The 19888-nt window shown below is 41.5% G+C and overlaps 2 protein-coding genes across 3 annotated transcripts; both read right to left on the bottom strand.

Annotated features, from left to right (window-relative positions):
- Positions 1 to 86: 86 nt before the first annotated feature.
- On the bottom strand, positions 87 to 4553 carry LOC125982144 (T-box transcription factor TBX2b-like). Of its 2 annotated transcripts, XM_049742409.2 has the most exons (8): positions 3446 to 4550; positions 2837 to 3104; positions 2588 to 2734; positions 2375 to 2451; positions 2154 to 2299; positions 1375 to 1506; positions 1034 to 1119; positions 87 to 946 (listed from the first exon to the last, which is right to left on the bottom strand). In XM_049742409.2, the coding sequence occupies exons 1-8, from the start codon at positions 3769 to 3771 to the stop codon at positions 593 to 595; spliced, it is 1536 nt and encodes a 511-aa protein (XP_049598366.1). In that variant the 5' UTR covers positions 3772 to 4550; the 3' UTR covers positions 87 to 592. The 2 variants fall into 2 exon arrangements, with proteins under 2 accessions (XP_049598366.1, XP_049598364.1); XM_049742407.2 differs by having other exon boundaries at positions 1034 to 1506; positions 3446 to 4553.
- Positions 4554 to 11588: 7035 nt separating this feature from the next.
- Positions 11589 to 17944, bottom strand: ppm1db (protein phosphatase, Mg2+/Mn2+ dependent, 1Db). Its single transcript, XM_049742137.1, has 7 exons — positions 17267 to 17944; positions 16068 to 16296; positions 15787 to 15911; positions 15514 to 15695; positions 15200 to 15427; positions 14898 to 14985; positions 11589 to 13293 (listed from the first exon to the last, which is right to left on the bottom strand). The coding sequence occupies exons 1-6, from the start codon at positions 17781 to 17783 to the stop codon at positions 14902 to 14904; spliced, it is 1365 nt and encodes a 454-aa protein (XP_049598094.1). The 5' UTR covers positions 17784 to 17944; the 3' UTR covers positions 11589 to 13293; positions 14898 to 14901.
- Between the last annotated feature and the right edge of the window lie 1944 nt (positions 17945 to 19888).

Raw genomic sequence — 19888 nt, 5'->3', positions numbered from 1 at the left:
TTTCTACTAAAGTTCACCTCCACATTTCTAATCCTACATTCTGAAATAGGCAGTGATTGTATAATTATGCCAAATAAACAATGGCATATCGTAGTTGTTTTTATTTAATTTTGTAATTTGCCTGGAGATAGCAGTATTTTAAGAGACAGCATAATATGTGCTCTTATTTTATTCGTGAAAACACACACAATAAGTATCCTGAGTTTGCCAATATGTGCATAGTGTTTCTCTGCTATATCAAAACAATGTAAACATGTACAGGTGACAGGTGATCAAATGATTTCACAGCTTTGGCAATTTTGATCATGACATTATATGTTTGAATTTCTTTTTTAAGATGGGTATTTTACAAAGTGCGATTTTTAAAAAAAAGACAAAAACAATTATATTTACATAAACAGGCAGGTGTCATCCATATAATTAAGAATAAATAGTGGTATCGTCTTGGATTTACAATGAATGGTTCCCACAAACGAATCTGTGATTGCTAGAAGTTCAAATCAGCTGAAAAAAAAGTTGACTCTGATCCAGAGTTTCACTCAGAGATGATCATAGTTATAGCGTAACTGATTTATCAAACATTTTGAATGCTTTAGAGTCCATCAGAGGAAACGTGAACATTTTTTTGTGAAACACTCTGCTCACTTCTGGACTTGCCATTGGTGTGATTATCAGACCCTGGACTATTCCCTTGACTGTACAGTTTGTTGTGCTCAAATTCATTTGAGTTCCAACTTGCTGTCAGCAACTTTTGGCTTGATATGGCAGAAGCTGGGATCTGATAGGGGCTCATCCGCAACCATGGCAAAGCACTGTGAAAAGTGCGGTTTCTTAGAAACGCTGATGTTGTGGAACCAGTTGGGAGCGGTGAATTCATTGCGGCAGGTGATGTCAAGTAGCTCCACGGGTATGAAAGCAATCCTCCAAAAGGTGGTAGTGAGAGTCCCTGTTGATAGAAAGAAAGGTTATAGGTGTATTAGTATTTCAGCATTTCCTTATCACGAAAAAGTTTTGTATCCCAGCATACACTTACCTGTGGTACCAATACCTGCTGTGACAGCTGAAACATAAACGGAGATGGCGAGGTGATGTTTTGAGAAGATACACCACCATTTACTCCTGAGAAAGAGGACAATAGATTTCCCATAGATGTAGACTGAATAGCCCCTGTTTTCATCAACATCTGTCCCTGGTGAAACTTCAACGATGGTCCAAGCTCAAGACACTGCTGGCTGTTGGATAGAGCAACAGTCTGTAGATGTCCGGCACTGAATGATGGAGAGCTCTGTGCTTCCAATAACATACGAGATGTGGCATCTTTTATTTTACTCCCGCAGCTTTGTGGCGATTCATTCTCCATGGAAAACTTCTTACTCAACATTGCCGGCTCCTTCTTGTCACTCTTCACCATCAGCCGAGATGAAGATTCCGTCCAAGAATGGCCGGCTTGACCATCATCCTCACCTTGTAGCTCAATATCTGAATCGCTTCCAGTGTTGTTGTCATCTGTTGGGAGCAAAATAGTTGCGGCACATTTTGATGCCTTAGTTGATAGAATTTGATCAAATATTTGGAGGGGAAAAAAAAAATGGGACAGTGTGATTCAATTCAAGGCGCCAGACTTGACTTCCAGCTGACTCTAACTACTCTGGGTGCTTCAAATTGAATCATACTTGTTATTGGGATCAACCTTTGAACAACTTCTCTCCTTGTCTGATGCTCTTTATATAACTGACCCCAATAACTAAATCATTCCTGTTACGTGCTCATCAACACCCTGCCAGACTCACTTTGCACATGACGCCTTCTGCTACACATAAGCAATCACCAAAAAAATCACAAAACATAAGGGAAAACGCTAACAAATCATTTTAGCTAAATATTAGTGCACGAACTAAGATTTTAATTGTTTATCATTTTATAATTAAGGATTATAGAAAAGCAATCCATATTTACACAATCATCACTGACTTCAACCTATTTTGCATGTTCTTTTTCCAACCTTTGTTTTGGTGGCAAATGTTATGCCTTTAACCAATTATGATTTAAAATGTTACTTTAGTGACTGATTTATGCCTTCTTGCGATTCCTAAAAAAATGTGTACATGGTGCAAAAAAGCACAACAACAACAACAAAATGGTTATTGTGTCACCTTGACAGGTTGGCATGGATGTCACAGCCCATGATTCTTGAGGGGAGTGAAACGGGTCACTGGTTCTAGGCTGTTCCCATGAGTCATCAGAATCAGGACAGTATGTTTTGTTCTCATCCGGCGGAGAGATGTTTAAAGGATTATTCCTGCAGATCGTGAAGTGAGATTAATTTTGTCTCTATAAAGACAATCAACGGCTGCACATTTACAAGTAGACCTACCTCTTTTCTCGTCTCCCGTTTCCTGTGTCCCTGAATCCTTTGGCAAATGGGTTGTTGTCAATTTTTAGCTGGGTAATCTTGCAAAACAAGTTGCTCGTTAGTCTCTTATCAGAACATGCTGAACAGTTTATATGACACCCTCAATGTGTGACCATTTTGTTCAAGTTGTATTCCGTGTGTTAATGTCTAATGCGGGTGATTTGGGTGAGGTACCTTCTCATTTTGATATGCAGTGACAGCAATAAATTCAGTCTCCGGGAAAACATACGTCATGAACGTGCTGTATGGAAGTTTCATGATGTCGTTGGCTCTCACAATATGAAATCTGGGCTGGTATTTATGCATTGAATTCAAAATTGTCTGAGGAATTAAAGACAGGTAAATTAGAAAAAAACCAAAAACAAATTGTGAGACAACGATATATTAAAAGTGATTTCATATGTGACATATATGACTACTTACAAATCCATGTTTATCCGATATATTATTGGTGAGTTTCAGTTTATGGAATGCAACTGGTTTGCTCATCCACTGTTCTCCCTTGGACGGACTGTCAGGATGAATGTACATGCGCTTCGGCATCTCCGGGTCCGCTTTTCCGGCCACTATCCAGTGGGAATTGTGAAACTTATAACGAAAGTCATCAACAGTGACAATGTCCATTAGTAAGATGTATTTGGATGCTTTATTAAGTCCATCAACGTTGACTTTGAAAGGTGGGAACATCCTTCTGTAAGAAATGAAGAGAATAAATCCTGTCAATGTCTTTTTTTTCCAGTGTTTTTATAAGAACTCACTGTACTGGTAGACACCCAAGGGGACCGTTAACTGCAACAAATATTTTTGAATCCCAAAAAGACTTTTTCTGGTTTGTATACAATTATGATTGTTGTATAAGAACAAATATTTTTAGGTTAATATGAAAATCAGGAAACCAAAAGTATATAAACAATTAGATGCAATGAAATTGGTCAAACAATTAAATGCATATTTACACGATAAATAAATGCCAATTCTTAACCAATTAATTTCATTAATTCATATTATCTTCTTGCACCATCACTCACTCACCGTCCCGATTTAGTAATAACCATCTCCGTTCCCATTTTGTGGAATTCGTTCCATAAATCCTGTGATTCCAGAGTGACTTTGGGATCATCGCACAACCCGTCCCCTGGCTGCGGGTTCTTCAAGGAGCGCAACTGGGCAGCTTGGTGCTGCCGGCTCAGAGCCGCGTGCAGTCCCGCCTCGGAGCCCACCTGCTCTGGCTCAACCTCGGAGCGGGACGCCACGGCCGGGATACACAGCGTGGGAGGAAAGGAGACTTGTGAGGCGGAAAGAAAGGATGGCAAGGGCAAGGCACCCGGTCTCTGCGCTTGGAAAGGATAATAAGCCATGGCGAGCAGGTTCCCCCATCAAACTGGGCAAGAATGGTTCGAACCGCTTGTCCAGGATACACGCTGCCTCATATCCTCCCAAAAGTGAAGTTTTTCTTTTTGGAGGTGAAAACCCCCCACACAATATCCAAGAGTTCATAAATTCCAAAAAAGCTCCAGTCTCGACAGGACAGTTGACCAAACACTGAAATAGCTCCAGAAACTGAAGTTCTGCGTCTGAGCTGTCAGTGTAGATATGGGCGGAGTTTAACTTCCCTGACTGGAGGCGCTTCGAGACTTTTGAGACTTGCTTGAGAAATGTTTTATTCATTATGATTGTCACCAACATTTTTCCCTTCCAAAACGCAGCCATGTTGTTTTACTTGTGTGCTGAATTACTTCACTTGTGCAAAGACAGTGCTTTTTGTTAAATTGCTATTCACTGAACAATAGAAAATCAAAAGGTTCCAATGCCTTGATAGATGACGGCAAGTGTTGCTCAATTATTGCATTTGCAGAAAATGAATGATAATTTCCTAATTTATCATTAAGAATTAAAAATATACATGTACTGTTCAGGTCATACACAGTTGCTGACAATGTCTCCAAAGTGTCTGCGAACTGAAGCAGCAAAATCCCTTTGAGACTCATGATGGATTTTAATGCAGTACAGCCTGAGGGATCGAATGTCACGGCCGTTCAGTGTCTGTTATTCAGAGAGATTCTTGTAATGAATTTGAATAAATGTTTTAAAGGTATTGTGGATTGTGTGATGACACACCAATAATTTAGTTGAAACTTCCCATGAATAAATAAAGGCTAATACGTTTGGTGTTGTCTGTCATTAAAACATACGACACACCATATTAACACGTGCACTCGACAATAAGTGCATGTGTGCTGTTACATCAATGTGGTGCTTACATGGAGTGCTGCATGGAAACATCCACTAAACCAAGTCCAGACTTGAGTGCACTTTGCAGGCTCCAGGCATGTGGGATTGTATCATCATTATAACTTTATGACGACCTTAAACTGAAGACAACCCAAAGATATGGAGAGCGAATGAAGACGAAACCTCAGTGGAATCTGAGCGACATAACAGATGACTGTATTTCCATAGAGGGTTCTGAAACCGCAAAAGACCATCCTACCCTCTGGTATACAGCTTCAAAATGTAATTTTTTTCAGGAAAAAAAGAAACATATAACATAACCGTATAACATAAATATATTTTATACATGTGTAAACACATATATACATACATATGCATATATATATATATATATATATATATATATATATATATATATATATATATATATATATATATATATATATATATATATATATATATGAAATCATACGTCAAAATTAATGCTATGAAAACCACCAGAAAAGCATAGTTAGTGGTTGCCTTTACTTCTCCACACCAGTCCACAGTTCTGGGCGGGGTGTGTTTTTGTTGCCTTTTGTTTACTGGTAGGGGAATATGCACACGAAAAAATACTAAAATATTTATTTCCACAAAATGTTATTGTTGTGTGGGGCATGGGCCGCAGCAAAACTCAATATTTATGAAATGCTTTTACTATGTTTCCAACAATAAAGTATGACGACCAAATAAGTAATATAGATTGGAAAGTCCATCTCTAATGCATTCCCATTCCTACGTGCCCACTCTGAAAAATCACCATGATTCCACAAGAAGTGGCACACTTCGAGAGGAGTCCCAGAAGTGGACCCTTCTCTGTGCTCAGTTAAAAATGCATGTTTAAAGTCTATTTTTGTCGGGGCTGTGTCGAAAAATTTACACACACTGATGGGACAGAATCGGCTCCATGTTCTACATGAAACACCCCGGTAGTCCCTCTATCATTTATCACATCTTCACATTAATGTGATAACTGCTGACACTCAGCCACGATCCAAGTGATCAGATGATTTCAAATGTACGTTAAGGTTTAATAAATGTTTTAACCTGGCCTACGTATACTTTGTGCACAGGAATTATATTTGAGGCTCGAGGCGGCACGGTGGACACTAGTTAGTACGTCCGCCTCACAGTTCAGAGGTGTGTGTTTGATTCCACCTCCGGCCCTCCCTGTGTGGAGATAGCATGTTGTCCCTGTGCCTGCGTGGGTTTTCTCCGGGCACTCTGGTTCCCTCCCATTTCCCCAAAAACATGCTTGGTAGGCTGATTGAGCACTCCAGATTGTCCGTAGGTGTGAGTGCGAGTGTGGATGGTTGTTCATCTCTGTGTGCTCTGTTCCATATGGAACCTGGCAACCGGTTCAGTAGTCACTGTAGAGCTTGAATAGCAAAGTAAATTTATTGTTACTTTAAAGTAACTCAAAATACAACAATGAATGTGTAAAATGCTGGCAACAAAAGTGAGTACACCCCTACTCACAGCGAAGAGTCTCACGAAACATGCAATGCCACAATATGCTGTCAAGGCGCTAAGTAAGGCTTGTTTTGTTTTTTTAACACTGACTATAAATTAATTCTGCTGTCACGAAGTAAACTTTTGACATATGTTGAATCATTTACTTGAATATGATGTCACTTGCCTCCTCCATGAAGGAGTTCACAACACTTTGGTGAATACTTAAAAAATTCTTGTTCCGGTGGTTTGTTCTAACTGAGCCGAATTTCCTGGACCTGATAATGTCTTTGTTCTCCCTTTTTTTCTAATTTGGGAGGTCTCAAAAAAAAAAAAAATCCTCCAAAGCTTTGCAGAATTCCAGCATAAGCACAGGGAGATGCTTAAGTTACAATCACCTAACATATCCAGAATTTCCATGGATTCAAAGGACATGGTGAAGAGGTTTGAGGGTTCCATTGAGGCTGTAGTGACTCCAACAGAGGTATTACAATCCTTTATGAGCATCTACCGTATAGCCACATCCGCACTCAAATGTAATGGGTTCTTCCTTGGCAACTTCCCCTTCCACATGTTTTTTTTGGGGGGGTTGTGTGATCCTGTGAAGTAAATCACTCACAAACCAACAGTGATGGCAAAGGTGCTCAGACTGTGTAGTTAAGTAGAAGAACAGATACACCCATAAAAAAAAAAAGAACTGGTAAAAGTAGAAGTGATTTACCTTCTGTTTTTGGTAAAACGTACAAACTAAAAGTTAAAATTATTTTTTACTGTTGATTATATGTGCTCATTAAGATAATTTGATTAAAAACCTACTCACGAAATACTTTCCTTCTTTCATTAACATATTGAATAAGGAAGTGGTCTGGGAAAATATGATTAAAGGCAATCTATCTTTCAGTGCAAAACAAGCTTGGTCAGTCAAGTTCCAAGAGATGTATGTAACCATCGGGTCAATCGGGTTGGATCTTTTAATAAAACACAGGCGTCACAGGTGACACTTCTTACCTTTGGATCACTGCAATGACCCCCTATGACATTTCAATCCAGGATTCAAAGGTTTGGTGAGTGTAAGCGCATTAGAAACTACTGGGAGTCTGGCTGGAACAAGACTATTGGCAGAGGTTGCGCAAATGCTAGAACACAAATGAGATTTTGCACACTCGCACCATACTTTCAAGAAAGTCAATTGAGACTTAACAAAGGTCCAACGGTGTCACACAATTATCCAATTTTCATTTCAGCATATCAATAAAACATTTTCTATCAACCTTACCCTCACACTTTTAAACATCTTGGCTTCTGCTCAGGAACTAGCCCACGGATTTTCTTTTGATCCATTGACTTGAGAAACAGAGCTTTTAACTAAACCTCGCACAAAAACATGCACAATTCTGCTTTCATACTGCGCATATAGACTACAATCTACGTCCCCTCAGTCAAAGCATTTCCTTCACTGTATGTCTATCGAGCGATTTACAGGCAGTTAAGGTTCTTAACCTGAGCGACCCTTTAAATCCAGTCCCAAAATTAGATCTTTAGGGCATAGGCCCCATTTGATGGAAGAATGTATTTACCACTGAGGTTTCTCAGAATGTTTTGTTTCTTAGTATGTTTGGCATGGATTCGACTGAAGTACGTCAACATTTCAATATTAGAAAAGGGCCTTTATTAATCAGGTAATGCCAACGTCAAAGTATACAAATTGTTGTCACGATGTAATAAATCCAAGTTCTAACTTGAACTGTGCGCCGTGACAGTCGTTTAATTTTCTCAAATCAATTGAAAGGTGTGGGTTATACCCACAAACACATAGCGTGTATCGTGAGCAAAAAGGCTCACAGTTACTTTAAAGAGATTCACAGCCAGCTAGGATGCAAAGAGCGAACTATCACCTCTAAATTGTTAATTCGATAAGCTTATTACACTGACCCTAAGTCTTCGGGTCAAGACGAGTAGACTGTGGAAAATCTTTTTCTACTCTGCCGTCATTGCCCACTATTTTTTTTACTCTGCACTATACTGCTTTTTGCACTTCTGGTTGGATGTCAAAGTTATTTTCGCTGTACTGTACTTGTGCTGTACATTGATAATAAATTTGAATCTAATCTAATCTAATCTAAATCCAGATCATGTCATGAGCTCAAAGTTTCCACATCACCCATCACCATCCAGACTCTAATGCTCAGCTTTGAATGTCAAGTCAAGTCAACTCAAGTTTATTTATATAGCCCTAAATCACAGGCAAGTCTCAAAGGGCTTCACATATACAAAAAATTGACAATTATTCTCAAACATCCCCTGATCTTAAACTCCCAGGAGGGCAAGGAAAAACTCAAAAAACCCTACTGGGGGAAAAATGAGAAACCTTGAGAAGGGACAACCGATGGGAGGATCCCCCTTCCAGGATGACCAGGGTGTACTGGATGCAGAGAGGGCACATAGTAATAATATATATACATAATATAAAACAATCCAAAGAAAAATTCAATGTCCATATTCAAAGTGAAAAGCTTCAGGAAGGTGCCCTCCATTGTCCTGGCAGTATCTTTGAGGGTGGTAATCCGCCTCAGATCCCTCATCCCAATTGATCAACAAGAAATCCAGACAGCCGTTACCAGTTTGGGTGTCACATAACCACCTCCCCAGCTGGGGACGGGGAGAAGGGGAGAGGGGGTGGCGAAAACACAAATTCCACCCAAATCGGCCACTACAGGTTAATTAAAGGCCATATCGTAAAAATGTGTCTTTAAACGTGTCTTAAATGTTTCTAATGAGGTAGCAGTTCTAACATCCATTGATAGGGCATTCCAAAGCTCTGGAGCCCGAACAGAAAATGCTCTCGACCCTGCAGGCATCATTTTGGCGTTTTGCAAGCGGAGGTTACGGGATGGAACGTAAGGAACAACTAGGTCGGCGAGATACGAAGGTGCTAAGCCATGCAATGATTTATAGGTTAATAGAAGAACCTTGAAGTCACATCTTAAATGGACCGGGAGCCAATGTAAGTTGGCTAATATTGGGGTAATGTGATCAAATTTTCTTGTCCGTGAGAGCAGCCTTGCAGCGGCATTTGGTACTAACTGTAGACTTTTGAGACTGGACTTAGGAAGACCAGAGAATAATGTGTTACAGTAGTCCAGGCGCGACGTAATAAACGCATATATAATAGTTTCCGCATCACCGGTCAAAAGAATCGGGCGAATCTTGGCAATATTATGGAGGTGAAAAATTGCAATTATAGTTATGTTCTTAATGTGCTTTTGAAAAGTTAAAGTCCCAATGATCATCGTCACACACACATCTGGGTGTGGTGAAATTTGTCCTCTGCATTTAACCCATCCCCATGTGATTTTGATCCATCCCCTGGGGGAGAGGGGAGCAGTGAGCAGCAGCGGTGCCGCGCTCGGGAATCATTTGGTGATCTAACCCCCCAATTCCAACACTTAATGCTGAGTGCCAAGCAGGGAGGCAATGGGTCCCATTTTTATAGTCTTTGGTATGACCCGGCCGGGGTTTGAACCCACAACCTTCCAGTCTCAAGGCGGACACTCTACTACTAGGCCACTGAGCTGGTAGAGAATTTGGTCAAATATTACCCCGAGATTAGTTACAGTATCGCTCCGAGTGATAGTACAGTTATCCATAGTTATAGTGGTTTCCTTAAATAAGTGGTGATAATGAGCTGGACCAATTATCAACATCTCAGTTTTATCTGGGTTAAAACGAAGGAAATTGAGAGACATCCATTGTTTGATCTCCGCAAGGCACGCGTCACGATTACAACAGCCCCGCAGATTTGTCATCGATAACGGCATATATAATTGAGTGTCATCCGCGTAACATTGAAAACTAATGTTATATTTACATATTATGTCCCTAGGCGGAATCACATAAATATGAAATAGAATTGGTCCGAGTACCGATCCCTGCGGGACACCGCACGTAACGTTATAGAGCTCAGAGGTCACATTGCCATGGACCACTCGGTGAGTCCTGTCTGATAGATAGGAATAGAACCAGCGTAGTGCTGAACCTGAAATATGTCAGAGGTCATGTTTACCATATTCATTATACTGCAAATGTCCACATGATAATGATCAAAGAGTATATACAGACGATAGTTTGGAGGCACTAAGCAAGCAGCCAGAGCCCATGTTGTGCAACAAGTTCCCCTTATTTGTTGCTGTCATTATGATCAGCTCATAAATGTGAGTCCATTGAAGCCAGCGATAAACAGCTGACAAGAGGATGACAAAACTTTGTGGGGAACTCCTTTCCAAGAGTGATTATTTCGAAATCGCATTTGATCAGTGTGCATGAAATCAAGGAGACTGCTTCGATCAAGGCGAGAGAGGAAACAAGGTCACGTCATCTCCCATTATCCTGAGCGGTCTTGCTCCTTTTAGTACTTACCCCACAGCCTCCCCAGTGTACCAGACGACAGACCATTAAAACCCTGTTGAAACATCACTGATACTGTCAGAAGGGGGACAGCAGACGTGGGGAGAACCGAGGCTCCGCCTAAGGATGCGGACGAGACGGAAAGCGGCACATCCGTGTTGAGTTGAAAAGTGCGAGTGGGAGTTGAAAGCAGGTGGGAATGAAGTTATGCAAAAAAACATTAAGTGTTAAAGTAACTCCCACACGGTTTGCTGTAGATGCATATTTGTTAGGAATACGAGCAGAAGAGTCATGAGACAAGTGGGAGACACCGGTGATGATGTGTCGGCTAATGGAGAGTGACAGTTTATGCAGCAAGAGTGGGTAGTTGCGTGCGAGGTAGGTCAGCAGATGTTGGGCTGACAGTGCATAAAATATTCAGGGCCAGACACCACTACCATCACTTTGTAATCTTTGTCCGTATGTTTGCAATGGAAATAAATGGTAAACATTTCAAAACATTTTAAGGCAAGGTTTGAAAACACCGGCAGATAGCGTTTTCTTACTTTTTAGCCAACAATCTATTGGAACCTCTCAGATCCACTTGGCAGTGGCTTCAGTAAAAACAATTTTTAAAAACAGATCAAGTATTTTCAGCTTTGTTTAACCCACAGGTTTGGCTGACGGTGAAAGAACAATGAATTTATAGGATGAGTAGATAACACCACATAAGTGGCACCCTGCATCCCCTTTAATTAACATAAGGTTAAAAGTGTTAATGCATGTACGTATATTTTTTACCCCCTTCATATACAAGACATATGTTGCAATATTGCTCAACTCACTATATGATCAATAAAAATCAAATATCCCATTTAGAGAGGGTAGTAGAAGGGTGCACTAAAACACTACAAAAGAGATGCCAGTGAAGCTCAGCTAAAAAAAAGTGGCGTTTTGTTAAAGATGAAACTTTTTTTTTTTTTATTTCCATAACAATTGCTGCCATCTACTGGTAGAAAACATCTTTGCAAGTGTCAGGCAGTGAAACCTTCTCATCAAACCCAAAAGCTCCAATTGTAAAATGGAAACTTTATTACAACACAGAGCGTGTATATCCAGTCACTTTTGAAGAATGTACCTCACGCAGTTAGTCCTGAGAAGTGGCGGTGATAGGAAAACAAAAGTGTTGCAATTGTCAAAACACAGCACGTCCATTAACATCCATTAGTCCCGGAAACTTCAGAACACAGAATTGATCTGAGCATGCCATACTTCTGGAAATCCGATTACTTTGCATAATAATGTACTGTACAAACTCCTATTGCATAATGACATACTGTACAAAAGAAACAAAAATGCCTGCAGCTGTAGTAGGAGATTCCATGTCACAGCCTGAAATTTCATGTTCTGTGACGTTGGTGTGGAAAATTGAAGGTGCACGATAAATAAAATAAACCACAGGTCAAAGTATCAGGGAACGTCTTACATATCTTGATCCCTTGTATGAAAAGCACCAACTTGTTTGTGCTAAGGCAACAATTCATGTAACAAAAAAGGCAACGGAATCAACTAAAACAATTCAGCTGCCACATCAAGATGGAATTGATGTAATAATGGGTACTCATTCTAAAACAGTACCATATCGCGGTGGATTAAGACACAAATCTCCTACAAATGTACACAAGAGGTCATTAAATCTCATTAGCCGAGCGTAAATCGTTTAAATAGCTTATATGTACCGATTAAAACAATAGAGGAAGATGACGAGACACTGGTGGAGAGCACAAACATGTTAAGACAAATTTAATTGGATTTCTTTCCAAGACTCTTTTTTTCCTTTTCTCAATGATTATAATCCCTAAAAATCGAAACACGGTACTCAGATTAATATTGCGTTTGTGGAATATGAATTAAGCAGCAAAACCCGCCCGGAAGTCGCTCCCACAATTCATGTGGCTCATGGGGCATAAAAATAGCTTTGCAGTACTGAGGGAAAAATTAAAATATCCGCAGCAGAATGTTTGGGTCCTGCTGAAGACTGGTCTGAATTTCAGACACATTAGATTAAAAAAAAAGATAAAATCCCAATAATTGTATAATAGACTTTGATTTCTAAAGATGAAAATCCTTCTAAATGACTGGTGAAACTTTTACCCATCAAAATATCCTGTCGATATATACTATTGTCGTTATATTCATGTATAAGTATGAAAATAGACGGCATACATTGAACATAATCTACAAGATCCGTAAAGACTAAAATTTAAAGGTGGGGCAGGGACTTTAGCCAAATGATAAAATTATAAAAAGCAAGCACATTGAAAATCTCATTGTTTTCCATATATTTACAAATAAATGTCTATACAAATAAAGTCAAAATATGTCCAAAGAGGCTTGTCCACTCAGTACACACACAAGAAAGCCTGGCGTTACTGTGGCCGTGTTGTCGCTCTCTCGCTTGTGAATATCGCACCATTGTTCGCTTTTGCTGCGAGGAGTCTTATGAGGCAAACTTTTATTTTGGGATTGACCACACTGACCGATGACGTCAGGAGAAACGTCCGAAGAGCGACTCAGAAGTCCGGTCCATCTGAAGTGCCGAGTCCTGCTTTTGAAACACATTCAGCGGCCTGTCTAAGGGGGAACAGCGGGGCTCCCGCGGAGTCTACGTCAGGCAAGACATGTGCGCTGGCAAGGAAAGCTGCCTCATACGTCCCAAATGCCTGCTCCAAAGTCTTAGGACGTAGACAAGAAGCATTCTTTGCTTCACGCCGCTGAAAAAGGCAGTAACAACAAGAACATGATGAAAAAACAAAACAAAACATTGAATTCCATTACTCAAATAATACCATACAAATAACTTAGGATTTTAAATTCAATAATGAGATGGAGGGAAACCTTAAGAACATACCATATTTTTCTGACCATAAACTGAAGGAAATAATATTTTGGAATTCAAGATGAAATTTTAAGTACCGTATTTGCCGGTGTACAGGTCGACTCGGTGTATAAGTCGACCCCCTAAAATTCGACGGAAATTTACGATTTTATAATATATCCTTTGTATAAGTCGAGCTCAATTGTTGCATTATATTAAACTTCAAAATTCAATATGCGAAATTTATTGACGAAATGTGTTCAAATTCCGGGAGGCCGTGCGCATGCGGCTGTTTATAAGCACCGCGGAGGAGATCGCGGCCGGCGAGCTCGCGCACGCCGCCCGGCACCAACGGGAGGCCGGAAATAGCTCCAAGCCGAACGGATCGGCACTTTATAAGCACCGCGGAGGAGATCGCGGCCGGCGAGCTCGCGCACGCCGCCCGGCACCAACGGGAGGCCGGAAATAGCTCCAAGCCGAGCGGATCGGCACTTTATAAGCACCGCGGAGGAGATCGCGGCCGGCGAGCTCGCGCACGCCGCCCGGCACCAACGGGAGGCCGGAAATAGCTCCAAGCCGAGCGGATCGGCACTTCATAAGCACCGCGGAGGAGATCGCGGCCGGCGAGCTCGCGCACGCCGCCCGGCACCAACGGGAGGCCGGAAATAGCTCCAAGCCGAGCGGATCGGCATTTTATAAGCACCGCGGAGGAGATCGCGGCCGGCGAGCTCGCGCACGCCGCCCGGCACCAACGGGAGGCCGGAAATAGCTCCAAGCCGAGCGGATCGGCACTTTATAAGCACCGCGGAGGAGATCGCGGCCGGCGAGCTCGCGCACGCCGCCCGGCACCAACGGGAGGCCGGAAATAGCTCCAAGCCGAGCGGATCGGCACTTTATAAGCACCGCGGAGGAGATCGCGGCCGGCGAGCTCGCGCACGCCGCCCGGCACCAACGGGAGGCCAGAAATAGCTCCAAGCCGAACGGATCGGCACTTTATAAGCACCGCGGAGGAGATCGCGGCCGGCGAGCTCGCGCACGCCGCCCGGCACCAACGGGAGGCCGGAAATAGCTCCAAGCCGAGCGGATCGGCACTTTATAAGCACCGCGGAGGAGATCGCGGCGCCTCATTGGACTTCCAGCGGGCCGCGCACTCGCGCACGCCGCCCGGTTCAAATTTTCTAAGTGCAACGCACAATGAGATGCATGAGAAACGGCCTTGGTTACCATCACATTTGAAGCGATGAATACGAAGTTAAATTTTATGACTCGGTGTATAAGTCGAGGTCGATTTTTTTCGGTCGATTTTGGATCGAAAAAGGTCGACCAATACACCGGCAAATACGGTATACCAATCTGCTGAATGAGTATTTTTTCTATTTTTAATTGGAAACGTTAACTAACTTTAAGGTCAATTTGTTTTTGATTCGTGAGAAATAGTGCATATGCTACTGGCTACTCTAGCTTGGACACTGATAGTTTGACAGTTTTATGAGCATTCACCTGACTACCACTCCAGGCATGTCCATCCCTCATGTTCTTCTCCATATATCTCATCTTCTTCATGAAACACGCCATCCTCGCGCTCCGCCTGTTGGCCCCCGAAAACAAAAGAATGATACGATGAACCACTGTTCCACTGAAAAAGTCTTCTTTGAACTTGTGTCTCTGAAGCTAGCATAATAGCATATTGATAATTTTTTTTCAAAAGTGACACAGGGAAAGGTGGAGAATAAACCAACAATATATTCTTGAAACAGATCCTGTCTCAGTGCTTCAGTTTGGACGAACTTAAGTTCACTGACCTTTGGAACCTCATATACGTTATAAGGGGTTCCCGGGAAGGGAATGTGGTCAATTCCTTGAGCCATATCCACCATAATTTCGTCTCGATGCGTCGGGATAGTAGGGCCACTGCGCTCCTGCAGCGCCAGTACAATCACTGTTGTGTTGTCAGCGCGAAGCATGCGCTCTTTCCAAAAGAGTAGCGCGGTGCATCCCAACCGGCAGGCGCAAGACATTCCTTTCGGCCCCTAAATGGCAAAAACAAAATTGCAATTACAGTTGAAAAAATTTGCACGCTAACAAATGCTACAGGATATGTTCATTAATTACGCACCACCATTTTGTCATGGCTATAACACATATTGACGGCATTCTTCGGAGGCATCATGTTCCATAAACCGTCACTGCCAAGAATAACGTAGCGATGTCGTTTGGGGTCGAGGGTCATCACTGTGGTATCGGGCTCTGGCGACACCACAAACTCTCCACTGTAGAAATCGTAGCTCCATAAATCACCTTTCAGCAGAGAATAAAATGTGTCATTAACATCATAGCATGTCAAATAAACTGTGTTAAGTGGGATATTTTTTGGGGTGAGTCCCTTTACCAAGTGATCGTGCCACTGCCAAGAAAGGGATCTGGTCGATGACCGTGCTTCTCCTCACTGGCCCGTTGTGGGTAAGTCGGGGTCTCTTCCACACAACGCGGTTCACCCCGGACTTCTTCATTACACTGCAGTCAAGTAAATAACAGCATGTCACACAGGGACCAATAAGCATTTGTCGCCATAGAATCCAAATCCTTCTGAATTAAACAACTGCTAGTGCTTAATACTGAGATGACAAAAAGTATTGAATCCTGCAAAAGAAACCATCCTGCCCCACTCACCTTCCACCCAATCGCTCGATTCTTTCCTTCTCTTTCGGTAGTTCAGGTTTATGGTCTTGTGTGACTTCCAGTGCTTGAAGTGTGATATCCGATTCATTTTCTTTCACTCCAACCACTACCGCTGAATCTCCCACATGAGCAACATACATATGAACACCACGGATCACAATCACACTGGCTGTGGTGCCTGACGTACTGGGCAGGCCTGTTATTGTTTTAGGCCATTCCGCTGCAAATAAAATAAAAAGGGAAAAACGACTTATTCTTACGTGCATTGCAATGCAAATGTCAATATTCTCAATAGTTTCATGCATTTTAATGATCGCTTGAAGCAGGAGTCAATTCAGAAATTTCCTTGAAAAATCTGATTATCAGGTAAACCTGCATAAGACAACTATGAAGTGATCATGAAAGTGTTCCATTCATTGAGGGACACAAGGAACACTCACGCTAAGAAGACTGAATGCTATTCTTATGGACACCTCTAATCTGAGCATGGTTACTGGCCGTTTGGTTTCTCCCAGATGGTATTTCAAGCTTATTTGAAAGGGGGTCACCACTAATACTAATGTAGTTTCATCTCCTTTTGCAGTAACTAAACCTTCCACGTACCGAATTCACTGTTTGCCATGGTTTTAACAATTGGGTCAGCTGTCTGGTTAATCTTTTTTTTTCCTTAATATTTATTGGTTTCTGCGCATTTTTAAAAAAATGCATTTGCAACAACACCAAGCATTGCACATTTAACTTAGTAAACGAGGAAAACAAATTAGAGTCCTTTTTTTCCCCCGTTGTGCCAAGTTGTCAAAATTGGTAAATATACTTTTCAGTTGCCTGCAGTTAAATACATAAATAAACAGACAATATAAACATCGGACACGACAAAAACGACACCAAAAGAAAGGAAGAGAACAAAATAAATCTGACTAAACAGATAGGTTAATAATAATAATTGTAAACAATTGGGTGCATATTTTTATTGCCCATTGTTCTGGACTGTTCTGTATTGGGTCTCCCCCTTGGCCGGTGTGTGGACGTTCCCTAATCATTAAAATACACCTAGGTGGCATCGGTGTTTTTTTTTTTTTAATGATGTCATATAACCAGCTCAGCTGAATAAGCTCCTGCCTCCATACACAGTGTAGGGTGATGTTTAAGGCGTGACCGCCTACATGAACAAAATATAAGGCAAGGCTTACGTAGTTGTTTCCACATTGCATGGTGGCAGGCGATAAATCCTTTCCGGAGAGCCGCGCATACTTCCGAATGATCCTTTGACCAAAAGCCCCTCTGTCTTTTTAATAAATCCCACAAATGTTCCCTGGCAAAATGGGCTGCTTCGCGGCCGCCGTGACCGTCAAACACGGCGAAAAACGCAACGGATCTCCGAGTGTCCACAAGGCGCCCCTCGACTTTTTCGTCTGATAGCGGCGCGCCGTGGTCGCCGGTGTCCTTGCTAGACAGGCTCTCAACCCACATCGCAGAAACCGGGCCAGGCTCGGTCGCCGCATTTTTCGCTTGCAGCTCGCTTTCGCTGGATTTTGGCAAGTCGCTCTCCGTGTTGTCCTGTCCCACATGTCCGTGTGACTTTGTGTAGTCTTCGCTAGCCGCCGACGTCGGCTCATATTCGATTCTGATCTCAACAACATCCTCCATGTATTTCCTCCCTCCTTGCTCGGAAAACGCACTCATACGAAATATGATTGCATCGTCCATGATTGCTAACACCAAATGCTGCCTAGTGGGACAACAAAAGGGTGCACGTAGCGGCTAACTGCAGCTCACGGGCTAAAATTTTGAACCGATTTTGCCGCGATTGTATGGCCGACGGCTTCCTTCCTTTTTTGTTTATCCTTTTTTCGCACGTCACGCGTCACGCTGTGCGTCATGACGTCATGACGCTGTTCCGACACGCTTCGTCTGTAGTCCCATAATTTACTTTTTTTTTCTCCGTACAAATACATAATGTGGAACAACAACAACATTTTGTATAAAAACAAAGCACTTTAATTTTATGATTTGGTAGGGAAATGGTCTATGGTTAGGCAGTTATTTGACAGTAACTCATGTCTTATTCAGAATTGTTAAATGTTTACAATTTTCCAATTCAAAGTAATACGACATTCTATTGATGCAATGCTTGCTGGAGTTAAAATACTCTTTAAAACTAATGTTCTGCTATTGCCCTATCCTGATTCCCTCTCCATTATTTTACAGAAGAATATTATTTTTTGGGCGCAACTTAAACATTATAACAAGAAGGTTCATGGTATGTTTCATATTTTATTTAAATCTCCATTTCGTATGTTGTGTCATTAAAACTGCTTTGCAATTAATGTCAGTTACAAAGTCAGTTAGTATTCGCTCACAAAATTTTATCCAGCTAACCATTGCCTGACTATGATGTTGATTAAAACAGGTACAGTGTTATGCATGACAGGTAGTCTTTTACCGAGCAGTGCTGCAGCAGTGCCATGTGGAGGCAGTATTAATCCAGACAAATAAATATTTTTTTTCCCTCGCTTTTAGAAATAGACACTTCACAGGGTTATGCTCACTTAACATACAGTAAAGCTATTGGTGCGTCAATCAATAAACGGTATCACACCCTTGTCATTAACCTAACACCTGTATAGTATATCCTATAAAAACCTTTGTTCTTTTTCTTTTATATCCTGATCATATTTGCATGCCTGGGCTCACACAAGTGTGTTTGAGAAAGAACACCAAAGTGAAAGAGAGGAGGATACTGTCCATGCTTAACAAACATTTAAATCTTTCCTTCATCCTCCTCCGGACCATGAATTTTGCCTTGAAAACTCCATCGCTTTTTTTCGTTCTTCCTCCTCTTATTAATAGGCCAGGTCTCTGAGGTCCTGTCTGCACATAGGCCGCTATTAGAGATGAAGAGGCAAAGTGATTTCCATGTAAATGGTGTCAGAATGCCATTTTCAAGTGAAGCTGCGGAGAAAATGAATTCCTGAAGACGAAACACATTACAAAAGGGGCAATGACACCTGAATTGCATTCTTACTGATTCCCCATGCAGCTCTTGTATAATGACCCATCCATAAAAATGGCTTTGTTTGGCTTCTTGCGTAAATGCAGAAGTGTCAGTCAACACAACCAAAGCAGGGTAAGTGGAAATAGGGATTTGAATATTAACATATAAATATGGAAGCAAATCAAACTTAAAACTATGAGAGAAGGATCACACATCCGCTTGGTGAAAAACTTTCTCCTGGCTCATGAAAACAATTTTAAATTATGAATTAGTAAGGTACCAGGTGTAGAGCAGACAAACAAATAAATGACATTTTTCATTTGGTTTTGGGTTATTTGTCAAAGTAGCAGGCTCGTCATGACTTTCTGTACATTATGCATTAATGGGGTGAGAGAATCCAGGCCTGGCCTGAATAAATGAGAGTATTTGTGGGTAGCCAAACTATGTTAAACTGCCACGACTTGCTCATTTTTCACCCTGTGATCAAACAAAAATCATCACACAGTTCAGACCAGTTAAACGAGAATCTTGCAAAAGAAAAGCCTCTTTCCTCAGGAGATGATTATCTGTCCAATAGCACACTCTCGAGCCCACTCCAGCAAGAATGATAGATGGCCATGCTATTGACTTCAGGTTAATTCAAAACTGGACTGCTGAGTGAGATGAAATAATTTAAGGCAAAAGGTGTTCATACAAATACTAGTCAAACTGAAGAATAATGAAACAATTTAGCATCTAGGTCGGTATTTGTTAAATGTAGTTATTTTCTGTGGTACTTTATGGGAAATCTGTTTAGCTCTCTTGAATGCATCTCAAC

Source organism: Syngnathus scovelli, chromosome 15, assembly GCF_024217435.2.
Source record: "Syngnathus scovelli strain Florida chromosome 15, RoL_Ssco_1.2, whole genome shotgun sequence".
NCBI lineage: Eukaryota > Metazoa > Chordata > Actinopteri > Syngnathiformes > Syngnathidae > Syngnathus > Syngnathus scovelli.
This window is presented reverse-complemented; position numbering and strand designations above follow the sequence as displayed.